This window comes from Dermochelys coriacea, chromosome 6, assembly GCF_009764565.3.
Source record: "Dermochelys coriacea isolate rDerCor1 chromosome 6, rDerCor1.pri.v4, whole genome shotgun sequence".
Lineage (NCBI taxonomy): Eukaryota > Metazoa > Chordata > Testudines > Dermochelyidae > Dermochelys > Dermochelys coriacea.
Window position 1 is genome coordinate 114,899,184 of NC_050073.1, and position 12,091 is coordinate 114,911,274.

At 42.0% G+C, this 12,091-nt stretch overlaps 1 protein-coding gene across 4 annotated transcripts in view; it reads left to right on the forward strand.

Moving 5' to 3' along the window:
* The window catches only part of KCNH5 (potassium voltage-gated channel subfamily H member 5), a 248,667-nt gene that overhangs the window by 143,155 nt on the left and 93,421 nt on the right, over positions 1 to 12,091 (forward strand). For all 4 annotated transcript variants that reach the window (XM_043516732.1, XM_038405932.2, XM_043516733.1 and 1 more), the window contains one exon: positions 7,306 to 7,505. In XM_043516732.1, the coding sequence (XP_043372667.1) occupies positions 7,306 to 7,505 (200 nt within the window). The remainder of the gene's footprint in view (positions 1 to 7,305; positions 7,506 to 12,091) is intronic.

Below are 12,091 nucleotides of genomic sequence, written 5' to 3' on the forward strand. Positions count from 1 at the left end.
TCCCTGTGGGTGCACCACTACCCACCCTCCTCCCCTCTACTTCGGAGTTTGGAGCAGTCTCCGATGTAGAGAAGGAACTGAGGAGCCAGGCCATGTGCACGCATTACTGAGGCACATTCGGCACGTGAGGCAGGCACCGTGTGTGTGCGGCAGTGTGAGTACTACTGTAAAAATCTCTAAGCGAAGGCACAAGGGCACACCAACACCTGGAGTGGAGCACTCACAGGGACATCTCTGGAAGCACATCAGTTACTGCACAGGTGAATAACCTCCTCTTCTCAAACTTATTTGATTGCGCCCCCCTTCTTTGTGTCTGTAGTACTCTATCCCCCCTCCTGCCACACAGGAACAGATAATGTTTAAAAAAAATCAACATGCAACTCTCACTAAATATTAAAAACAGTAAGGCATTGATTCAGACAGAGCCAGCAATCCATTATAATAAGAACAAAAGGAAAACTGTGATTGTGGTCAATGCTTACAATTAAACGTGCACATCGCATCATAGCAAATGCATTAACGGACAGACGGTAATGACTTTTTATAATGCTATGCAAGTTTAACCAACCTCTGTCAAAACCCACAGTGCCATCTCGAGTCAAATGCACAGCACCCCCGAGGGCCTGATAGGTTTGGGGGGGACTCAGCTTTGCTGTGGGTAAAATGTGCGCAGTCATTTTTTCCCCTCCTAAAGCTTCTCATGCCCACCCTCCCAGAATACACTCTACACTGCCCCCATTTGAGAACCTCTGATCTAGAGATCTCGAGCAGGTCAGAGCCTCATAGTGCTGGGAGCTGTACAAGCATATTGTAAATGACATTCTGAACAAGGCCCTACTTGAGTCGTGGGAAGATTGCCAAATAATTGAAGCTGAGTAGCGGACAAGACATGGAAAATCACAGAAAAGTAATAATGGACCTTTATTAATTGCAGTAATTTGGAAAAGCCAAATAAGACCTATTTGTTTAAGAAAAATTAGCTGGAACAATATAACACTCAAGTATTCTGTAATGCCTGCTAATTTTTTTAATAACCAGATATTTTGTTGTAACTATATTACAGTCATCAATGCACAGGCTCACAGCGGGAGCCCAGCCACCTGGGGTTGACCGCAGGACCCCAGCCACCAGTCGCCCAGGTGTGGCGACCAGGGATCCTGATGTCAGCCTTCCATATGGCAGGGTTCCTGCTGTCAGCTCCGGGCAGACTGGAAATAGGGTGTACATTTTTAACAGGGAGGGCAATTATCCATTGGAACAATTTACCAAGGGCTCTGGTGGAGTCTCCATCACTGGCAATTTTTAAATCAAGTTTGGATGTTTTTCTGAAAGATTTGCTCATGGAATTGTTTTGGGAAAGTTCTCTGGCCTGTGATATACAGGAGGTTTAGACTTGATGATCACAATGGTCCCTTCTGGCCATGTAATCTATGAAATAAAGAGCAGAATTAGGAAAAAAATGGTTCTTAGTCCAGGCCTCATTTCCTGAAGGTATATTGAGAAAGCAATCAATGTAGTAACCAATTTGAAATGCTCTAGGTTAATTTAGATCAGTCTGAGCCATTTTTAACAAGAAAATTGCTTGTTGTTAAACAGATGCAAAAGATTTATGTAGGACATTGTTACAAAATCCTCCAGAAATTAATTATATATATAAAATGTATCTCTGTCTTTTGAGAGCTGGAGAGTAAAAATAGAAATCTAAAATAATGGTTGAACCACCTGCATAGCCTTAAGGGTTGCATGGAAAATATTCCTGCATCATTATTTTAAATTGCTCTATACAAAATGAAGCGAGGACTCTCCAAGATTTACATGTAGAAGACAATTAGGAGAAGTAAATGTTAAATGTCAGCAGGAGCAGATGAAGAAAAAAAATCCACATAAATTAAGAATCATTAATGAGAAGATGAACAAATGCTGCCTGACCTAACTAGCAAGTGAAATCAGGGAATTGGGGAGGGTAAATTCTCCTACAGTCTGGGTAGCATGATCTCTTCTGTTTTCCCTGAGCTTCTCATAAAAGAAGAGACTAAATTACAACTAATCAGGTACACATGTACATGTCTGTGTCTTTCTGCAAATTGTTTAAATCCTCTTATCCTGGAGAGATGCACCATGGTTTACATCCCTCCGAATCTCTGCAAATGTTGTTTGCCACAACCAAAAAAATTAAAATGAAACAAATTGAAGTAGAGCTGAGAATTATTGCTATTGTCTCATTTTTAAAAGGGCAAAGGATGATGCTCAAATGTAATGTGGGTATTCGTTAACAAGGTGTGTTCTGATAAAGTTCTGATTGGTAATTACTGGGGTCATCCAAATCAAATCAATAACCTTTCAATGTTTAAGAAACAGTTGAAAACACTACCTGAAATATTAGGTATTAATTCTTTTGCATGCATGTGATCACTGCTGTAATTTTCTTCTATCCACTGGTGCTTCATTAGCGATATTGAATTGCACCCACATTTATGCAAATGTGCAGGTAGCACAAGTTTAAAGATCCAGAGCTGTTGGTCCAGCAATCAGGTGAGATCAGGATAGCACAAGAGCCGCTAATGGATTATGAAGGTTAGCAGAAGCCTTTGAGGGTGTAAGCTGGTGTATTCATGCCATCTGGGGATCTGGCCCCTTGTGTCTATCTAGGGACTTATTTCATCCCAGTCTCTGTAGTATTTAAAGTTGATGGAGTTACACCAGTCTTAAAAAGATGTAAATGAGAGAAAAATCAGGCATTTTGTATTCCCATGACTAGCTAACAACAGTTCAGACCAATGTTCCCTCTAATTTTCCCCTTCCATGTGTGGAGTGAATTTTGCTATGTGTACCAATGTGTGGGTGATGTGGGGCAGAGGATTGGGGTACAGCAGGTACGGGCTCTGGTCGGGGGTGCGGGCTCTGGGGTGGGACTGGGGATGAGGGGCTTCGGGTGCAGGGTGACCCAGGGCTGTGGTGGGGGGAGTACAGCCCTCTCTCCCTGCAGCAGCACCTGGGCTGGGAGAGAGCATTTCTCCCTGCCACAGCAACTCTGGGCCTGGGGCTGGGGGAGAGGCACCTCTCCCGGCCGCAGTAGCCCCGGGGTAGGGGGCATTAAGTGCTCAGCCCTTGGTGGCCTCCTGCATGGCTGCGCAGGCATGCCTCTCAGAGGGAATTTAGGTTCCGACTTCTTTTCACAAAACTCCACCAGCCAGAGTTTCCTCAATAGGATACTGAGGGACGACACATTCAACCGATGAAACCCAAGAGAATGGGTAAAGCATCATGCGTTATCAGAACAAACTAATTTTGCTGAACCCCATTTATGAGGGCAGAACACTGTGGCCTGGCAAATACCCAATGGTGGCTTTTCCATCTTAACCCTTTTATGCGTCATACACACAGTGGGATTGGGGACTAAGTACAGGACATGGATAGAGTATCCGTGCTAAATTAAGAAAAATAATCTCCCTCTAGAAACACAATAACTAACAATGGCCAACAGCTGAAATAAGAAATAACCAAATGCAAGGAGTATCTCTGAGGCATACCTCTAATCCTGCCAAGACCTAAATATGTTTCACAAAGGCCTTTACAATGTTTGCCAACGGCCCAAAATTTGATACACATTATAATGTCCAAATACTGAAATGAGCTAGTATTTTTTTGCATGTGGAGATTGTGTGGTGTGTAGACTAGCATGCAACATTTTCTTTAATTTCCGTTTCCAAGAAATGATCTGATGATTCATTATATCAATAATTATGTTCAAGGAGGGATTTTCATTCCAAGCTCCTGTTTTCAGGCACTTATTACTTTTGGGTAAAATTACCATTTAAATGGATAGTTTTCATGAATATTCTCAGTCTAAAGGAGATTTTTTGGTGGGAGGAAATAAGTAGCACTGTGGTAGGAGGTTTGGAGGGCCAACAGCCAAGGGGTTAGCACACCCAGCTTTTGGCCCCTTCCACCTCTGTCCAAGCAGTAGACGTGCCTGTCCTTTCCTTAATTCAGGATCTTTGGCTTTCCACCTGCATCTGGCCCTTGGCCTTTAAGGTGGTATGGTAGGGGGACCCAGGCCCTCCCTCTGGCCCTGTGAGAAGCAATATTGGGAGCAAGTCCAAGTTCATTTCTCTGGGCCACTTCCTACCAGTAAGTCCCCTGTAGTGCAAGTAGTCAGTTGCTTAGCAGAAAAAGAGTCCAAAGAAGCAGAGCCCTGTAGGACCCACTGGTTCTCAAAGTGGGGTGCAGGTTGGTCAAGGAAGGCACTGTCTTTGTGCCTTATCCATTCTGTGGTCCCCTCTCAGCTCAACCTTCTCTGTGGCTTCTGACGAAAGGTTCCTCTCTCCTCCAACGCCTTTATGTGGTCTTCTAAGTTCCCTCTTAACCTGCTCCTCCAGTCGGAGCATGCTCGGCAGGCCCAGAGGTGACCTGGTCCTGGTATTGCCTTTTAACCCTCAGGGGCCCAATGTGGCACCATCACAGGCACTCACCACAGTCAGACTGTTTCCACCATGGAACTCTTAGCCACTTCCAGTATGGCTGGTGTGGTATGAGGATCAGGAATTGAATATATTCTTTCCATATGATAGAGCAGTACCACATTTTCAGCCAGCCTCTGATTTTTCTGTCCTATTTTTCACTTGCAAAAGGGGGTTGCATATATTTTTATAGTCACAATCAGTTTCAGTACAGAAATGGGTATAAAACAAGGCAGGCCAAGACTGAAAATATATTTATATTGTAGATGCACTCATCAAATTAACTGAAACCTTTCAACCAATGTACGCGAGTGGAATGGGGGAGTAGCATTTACTAGAAGTGGCACTTCATCCAATTTAACATGCTACAAAAACTGGGAAGAACAGCAAAAGCGAAAAAATGTACAACTGACATTCATCCACATAGAGTGTATGCATGTGTAACCCACATACTTTTATAATGTGTATATGCATGTACTGTGCATATGTGTGTATATATGTAATGTATTGTGTAAACATTTTAGTAGCCAGCCGTTGTGATTATATATAATCAGTAATGCAAAGAAGAACAAGATATATACCTATTACTTGATTTCTGTACGGTCATATAGTGAGAACATGAATCGCCCCAGTTTTCCAGAATTGAAACCTCATATTCATAAGTGCTACTCCTGCTGTGACCTTACCTGATCATAGATCTCACATGTCTATCCAACCATTTAGAATGCAGTCCCCCTAGACTCTGATGAGGCAGAGAACACCAATCTCTGCTTAATTCTCATGTTTCATTTTTACATTTAAATAGTCAAGAAATTGTTGAGAAATGTCAGTGCAATATTTCTACTATTCAAGTATTTTTAAACAAACACCATGTCTTTAAAAAAATTGCTGCCTTGGAAGAGCAGTGATAAACTGAACTAAATGTCCATAAAATTAAGTCAGTTTTCTGGAGTGAGGTGAATAATCTGTTGTATACAAAAGGAAACTGTTATGCATTAGAAGATAGAAAGTAGTTATCCTTCTACAATGGCTTATTTTTTCCTATTTGTACGCTGCATGTTTTTTTAAAAAAAAAAGAATATGTAAACACAGCTGCACTGCAGTATAGTACTTCCAAGCAAAGATGATTAAACATGACACACACACACTTCTGTATATTAGCTGATGCCAAGGACAGAATGAAAATGCAACACACTGGTATTGGAAGAAATCAAAATAACTTTCTTTCTGTAAAGTCTACAATGTTTAAGAGAAGAGTGCTATTTATTTATTTATGGCTTCTTCTCAAGAATAATTAGGTCCTGAATCAATAAAGAACCTAAATACCTTTAAGAGCATGCCTAAGTCCATCCCTATTGAAAAAAGCATTTAAGCACATGCTTTAGTACCATTTAGTCCCATTATTATCATTAATGATTTTCCCTTCAAAAGTGGAGACAGTGGTGTTTCCTTGAATTGAGCTAGCAGTGCATTAAGCTGAGGCTGGAAAAAGATAGAAAGTTGCCTCAGGCTGCTCTGGGCTAGCAGAAATGTATGGGGTATATAGAAATGGAGCAAAGCCACAGCATTTAGATATGGATTCAGATTTTGAACACTCGCAAATTCAGAAATGTTTGGATGTATGTGCTATGGTTTGGCCCAACAAAGTGATAGGGCGTGGCTTTGAAATTTGGGTCTGGTTTTGAGTTGAAACTCCTACTTTTCAAAGAATTGGAATATTTGGACCCAGGGATTTGGTGTAGGCCCATCTCTAATGGAAAGCCTTTACACTAGATCTGAGTTACTTGACTTCCTTATCTTGGGATATTGTGCAGCTGCTTTGCACAACATTGCGGGCACAGTCTGGCCCTAAAACTGGTGTAGCTGGGTAGGGTGGGGGAACCACCCCAGCAGAGGGGGATACGCCTCTGGTATATATCTGGTGTGGTGGCTGCTTCGCCACATACGCCCAGCTGCTGATATAGAGATGAGGCCAGTGGCAAGGAGATGTGACTGGGACTTCCCTACATCTTTCTGCTCTCCATTTTCTGTTCTTGAGGCCACCGTCGGCTGACATAATATAGAGCTCATGTTACATCAGAGCTGACACACAGCTGGTCCAGGATATAGGATACAACATCCTCATGACCTGCACTGTGTAGTCCTTGGCCACAGCTAAGGATCTGGACCGCTGTCTGTCCAGATGTATCCTTGCCAGGCTTCAGTTCTCTGGTCCATGGTCTTATCTGGATCAAGATAGGGACACCCCATTCTCAGTTCCTGGTCCCTGCCACTGAACTGCCTCTCAGAGTATGTCAGTTTTGTAGCCGTATTGGTCTCAGGATATTAGAGAGACAAGGTGGGTGAGGTCACATTTTTTATTGGGCCAATTTCTATTGATGAGAAAGACAAGCTTTTGAGAAGCTCGTCTCTCTCACCAACAGAACTTGGCCCAATAAAAGACATGACCTCACCCACCTTGTGTGTCAGAGTATATTCACAGAATCCCTTTGATAAGGTTTAGTGTAAGGCTTTTTCTATATGGGCCATTTTTTACTTGTTTCTTTTCAGTTGTTCAGCATTTCTTCCTTTTAGTAGCATTTTCCTCGTTTTCTGTTGGTGGGAGTCATATGAGCCAATTAAATATGACGGATGAAGAGTAACGTAAGTTCACATAAGAAAAAGTCCTCTGAGTATAAGTATGTGAATATATGAGTGTGTGTAACTAGAACTTTTCAGCACACACAAATGAGTCTGCGACCATTTGCAGTTGATTTTCTTTTTCTTGCAAAACACTTATTGAAATGATTACGCCTTTTTATGGAGTATAGACATTTATCTTTGTTTGCCATTTTCTCTCTTTCAGCTCTTCTTTATGCAACTATTTTTGGAAATGTCACCACCATTTTCCAGCAAATGTATGCCAACACCAACCGATACCATGAGATGCTGAACAATGTGAGGGATTTCCTAAAATTATATCAAGTCCCAAAAGGCCTTAGTGAACGAGTCATGGATTATATTGTCTCAACATGGTCTATGTCTAAAGGGATCGACACAGAGAAGGTATGAGTGCATGAGGTAAAAACTCAGATATTGTACCTTTCAATCCATTGTGTCCTTTCCAGTAGTGTAAACAGTTCTGAGTACTGTAAACATGCTGGCAAAAAAGATCTGAACCACATGTGATTCCATTAATACTTTCACAGTTGTGTTCAGAGAGAGGGAGCTGGTTTAAAATTAGGGGGGAAAATTGGAAACATCGGTAATTTTGGTAGTGCGTTCTGTTCCCCTGCTTTGCAATATGGTCTGACTTTCCATTTTTCAGATTTTCCTTGGAATTATTTTAACTTTTTTTGTGTTTTGAGATTTGAAATTAACAAAAACAGATTTTGAAAAATTTGAGGGGGTGGGAAGAGAAAAATCTCAAAAAGGATATCCTTCATTTTTGGAAAAAATTCAGATTTGATGGGGCTGAAAAAACCAAATTGGCAATACAGAAACAACTCATAAAAAACACTAGTGGCACCTTAGAGACTAACAAGCTTATGCTCTAATAAATTTGTTAATCTCTAGGGTGCCACAAGTACTCCTTTTCTTTTTGCGAATACAGACTAACACGGCTGCTACTCTGAAACCTATCATAAAAAACACTGAAACCAAACAGAACATTTCACAGAGCAACTAGAAGGCTAAATGTTTTAGTTCCAAAATTTTGTGGAAAATGGAAAATGTACATTTCATTAAGCATTCCACTTTAAAAAAGGCCATATGTCAGAAATTTTATTCTGTTTAAAAATATATCCAACAGGTCTTTTCATACATATTACACATACTAGCAGAAAACTATCCTTTACTCACTTTTGTAGTTTTAGTGCTTGCTGATATCATAAAATACAATAATAATATAGTAGCAGTAATGATAAGAGAATAAAAATCAGTGTATCATTGTGGTCTGGTTAAAAGGTGAGTAGCAGAGCACTAATTGACTCAGGAGACTGATAACTGCATATATATCTTTCCTGCTCTTGTTCCTGATCCAAAGCCCACTGAAGTCATTGGGTGTTTGGACTTTGAATCAGGTCTTAGGTCACCATTTGGAATCTGGCACAGATCAGTAGTAACTGAAAGTTGTTACCATCTGAGGGTTTGTTAGCATTTATGAAGTGAGTTTGGTTGCCGTGGACCAGTTCCCAGTGGACAGGACCATAATTGCTACCATCACAGTTAGCACAAGATTTTATAGACATGGAGACTGACTTCTTTGAGGTGTCCTCTCCAGGCCTGGGCTGAAGGCCCTTTGGCAGGGAAGTTTGGGAAAGCTTGTGTTTCTGCTAGTCATTCTATACCTGCTCCATAGATTAAGAAAGGAGACTAGGAGTGAGATCTTCAGTTGGTGTGAGTTGGCCTAGCTCCACTGACTTAGAATCATAGAATCATAGAATCATAGAATATCAGGGTTGGAAGGGACCCCAGAAGGTCATCTAGTCCAACCCCCTGCTCAAAGCAGGACCAAGTCCCAGTTAAATCATCCCAGCCAGGGCTTTGTCAAGCCTGACCTTAAAAACCTCTAAGGAAGGAGATTCTACCACCTCCCTAGGTAACGCATTCCAGTGTTTCACCACCCTCTTAGTGAAAAAGTTTTTCCTAATATCCAATCTAAACCTCCCCCATTGCAACTTGAGACCATTACTCCTCGTTCTGTCATCTGCTACCATTGAGAACAGTCTAGAGCCATCCTCTTTGAAACCCCCTTTCAGGTAGTTGAAAGCAGCTATCAAATCCCCCCTCATTCTTCTCTTCTGCAGACTAAACAATCCCAGCTCCCTCAGCCTCTCCTCATAAGTCATGTGCTCTAGACCCCTAATCATTTTCGTTGCCCTTCGTTGCACTCTTTCCAATTTATCCACATCCTTCCTGTAGTGTGGGGCCCAAAACTGGACACAGTACTCCAGATGAGGCCTCACCAGTGTCGAATAGAGGGGAACGATCACGTCCCTCGATCTGCTCGCTATGCCCCTACTTATACATCCCAAAATGCCATTGGCCTTCTTGGCAACAAGGGCACACTGCTGACTCATATCCAGCTTCTCGTCCACTGTCACCCCTAGGTCCTTTTCCGCAGAACTGCTGCCGAGCCATTCGGTCCCTAGTCTGTAGCGGTGCATTGGATTCTTCCATCCTAAGTGCAGGACCCTGCACTTATCCTTATTGAACCTCATTAGATTTCTTTTGGCCCAATCCTCCAATTTGTCTAGGTCCTTCTGTATCCTATCCCTCCCCTCCAGCGTATCTACCACTCCTCCCAGTTTAGTATCATCCGCAAATTTGCTGAGAGTGCAATCCACACCATCCTCCAGATCATTTATGAAGATATTGAACAAAACGGGCCCCAGGACCGACCCCTGGGGCACTCCACTTGACACCGGCTGCCAACTAGACATGGAGCCATTGATCACTACCCGTTGAGCCCGACAATCTAGCCAGCTTTCTACCCACCTTATAGTGCATTCATCCAGCCCATACTTCCTTAACTTGCTGACAAGAATGCTGTGGGAGACCGTGTCAAAAGCTTTGCTAAAGTCAAGAAACAATACATCCACTGCTTTCCCTTCATCCACAGAACCAGTAATCTCATCATAAAAGGCGATTAGATTAGTCAGGCATGACCTTCCCTTGGTGAATCCATGCTGACTGTTCCTGATCACTTTCCTCTCCTCTAAGTGCTTCAGGATTGATTCTTTGAGGACCTGCTCCATGATTTTTCCAGGGACTGAGGTGAGGCTGACCGGCCTGTAGTTCCCAGGATCCTCCTTCTTCCCTTTTTTAAAGATGGGCACTACATTAGCCTTTTTCCAGTCATCCGGGACTTCCCCCGTTCGCCACGAGTTTTCAAAGATAATGGCCAAGGGCTCTGCAATCACAGCCGCCAATTCCTTCAGCACTCTCGGATGCAATTCGTCCGGCCCCATGGACTTGTGCACGTCCAGCTTTTCTAAATAGTCCCTAACCACCTCTATCTCTACAGAGGGCTGGCCATCTCTTCCCCATTTTGTGTTGCCCAGCACAGCAGTCTGGGAGCTGACCTTGTTAGTGAAAACAGAGGCAAAAAAAGCATTGAGTACATTAGCTTTTTCCACATCCTCTGTCACTAGCTTGCCTCCCTCATTCAGTAAGGGGCCCACACTTTCCTTGGCTTTCTTCTTGTTGCCAACATACCTGAAGAAACCCTTCTTGTTACTCTTGACATCTCTTGCTAGCTGCAGCTCCAGGTGCGATTTGGCCCTCCTGATATCTTTCCTACATGCCCGAGCAATATTTTTATACTCTTCCCTGGTCATATGTCCAAGCTTCCACTTCTTGTAAGCTTCTTTTTTATGTTTAAGATCCGCTAGGATTTCACCATTAAGCCAAGCTGGTCGCCTGCCATATTTACTATTCTTTCGACTCATCGGGATGGTTTGTCCCTGTAACCTCAACAGGGATTCCTTGAAATACAGCCAGCACTCCTGGACTCCCTTCCCTTTCATGTTAGTCCCCCAGGGGATCCTGGCCATCTGTTCCCTGAGGGAGTCAAAGTCTGCTTTCCTGAAGTCCAGGGATTTGAGGGGATTTATGCTGATTTACGCCATCGGGGAACTGGACATTGTGTCTAGTACTGAGAACCCTAAAGACACTTGACAGAGGAAAAGTTGTGATAGAATATTGCTGTGCTGTGCTGTGCTACAGTACTTATAGGGCTGTGATGTTCTTGTTTCAGTTAACTGTATTGCATTGTGTGGTAGGTGTAATCTGAGTTCCACCTATCTCACTATAACATGATCAAATGGAATTATTGTGAGAACAAGGACAGCTTTAAGTCTTCTTATAAACCATACAATGATAGTTATCGAACTCATTAACCTGAATTTCACAGTTAGCAATTAACTTCCAAAACTATGCAACTTTTGTGTATTATTGTTATGTTAACTGATAAGGCTTTCGGTTTCTTGGATTCTTGTAGTTCAGTATGCATGATTCTTTAATATGTTAATTTCAGCTCCATTTACACAGTGACATTCTAACTTCCAAATGTGTTCATTCAGTTTGTTGTTAACAAATTTGTTGTAATTGCTGTAAATGGACTCAGCCAAATGTGAAAAGCCAAATATGTGTAAAAATTCAATTTTCATTCTCATTTATCTCCTTTCAGTTATTTCTGCTGCAGTTCCATTAGACTTTGATTGTGCTTTGCAGTGAATTAGAAGAACCTTTGCTTTAATTACTGAGATTTCTTTCCATTATTTCCACATATCCAGTTTAATAGATTGTAAAAATGCAGTTATAGCCCATAAACATACTTATCATTGGCTTTTAGTAAGCAGCGTTCACTTGTCTGCATAGTAGTAGTGGTTGCTTAGCTAGATAATTAATAAGGCCATAAAATCTGTGATTTAGGTTTTTAACAGTATTCCCACACTGGAGGCCTGCCTAACATAGTTCCTGATCTAAACACCATTTAAGTCAATGGAAAGATTCGTGTTGACTTAAATGTTGTTTAGATCAGGCCATTAATGCTTTTATGTAGTACAGTTTTTCAGTTAAAATATTTTATTGATAACCAGTGAGAGAGTAGCTATAAAATGGTTACAACTTTTAAAATATTCCGTTAC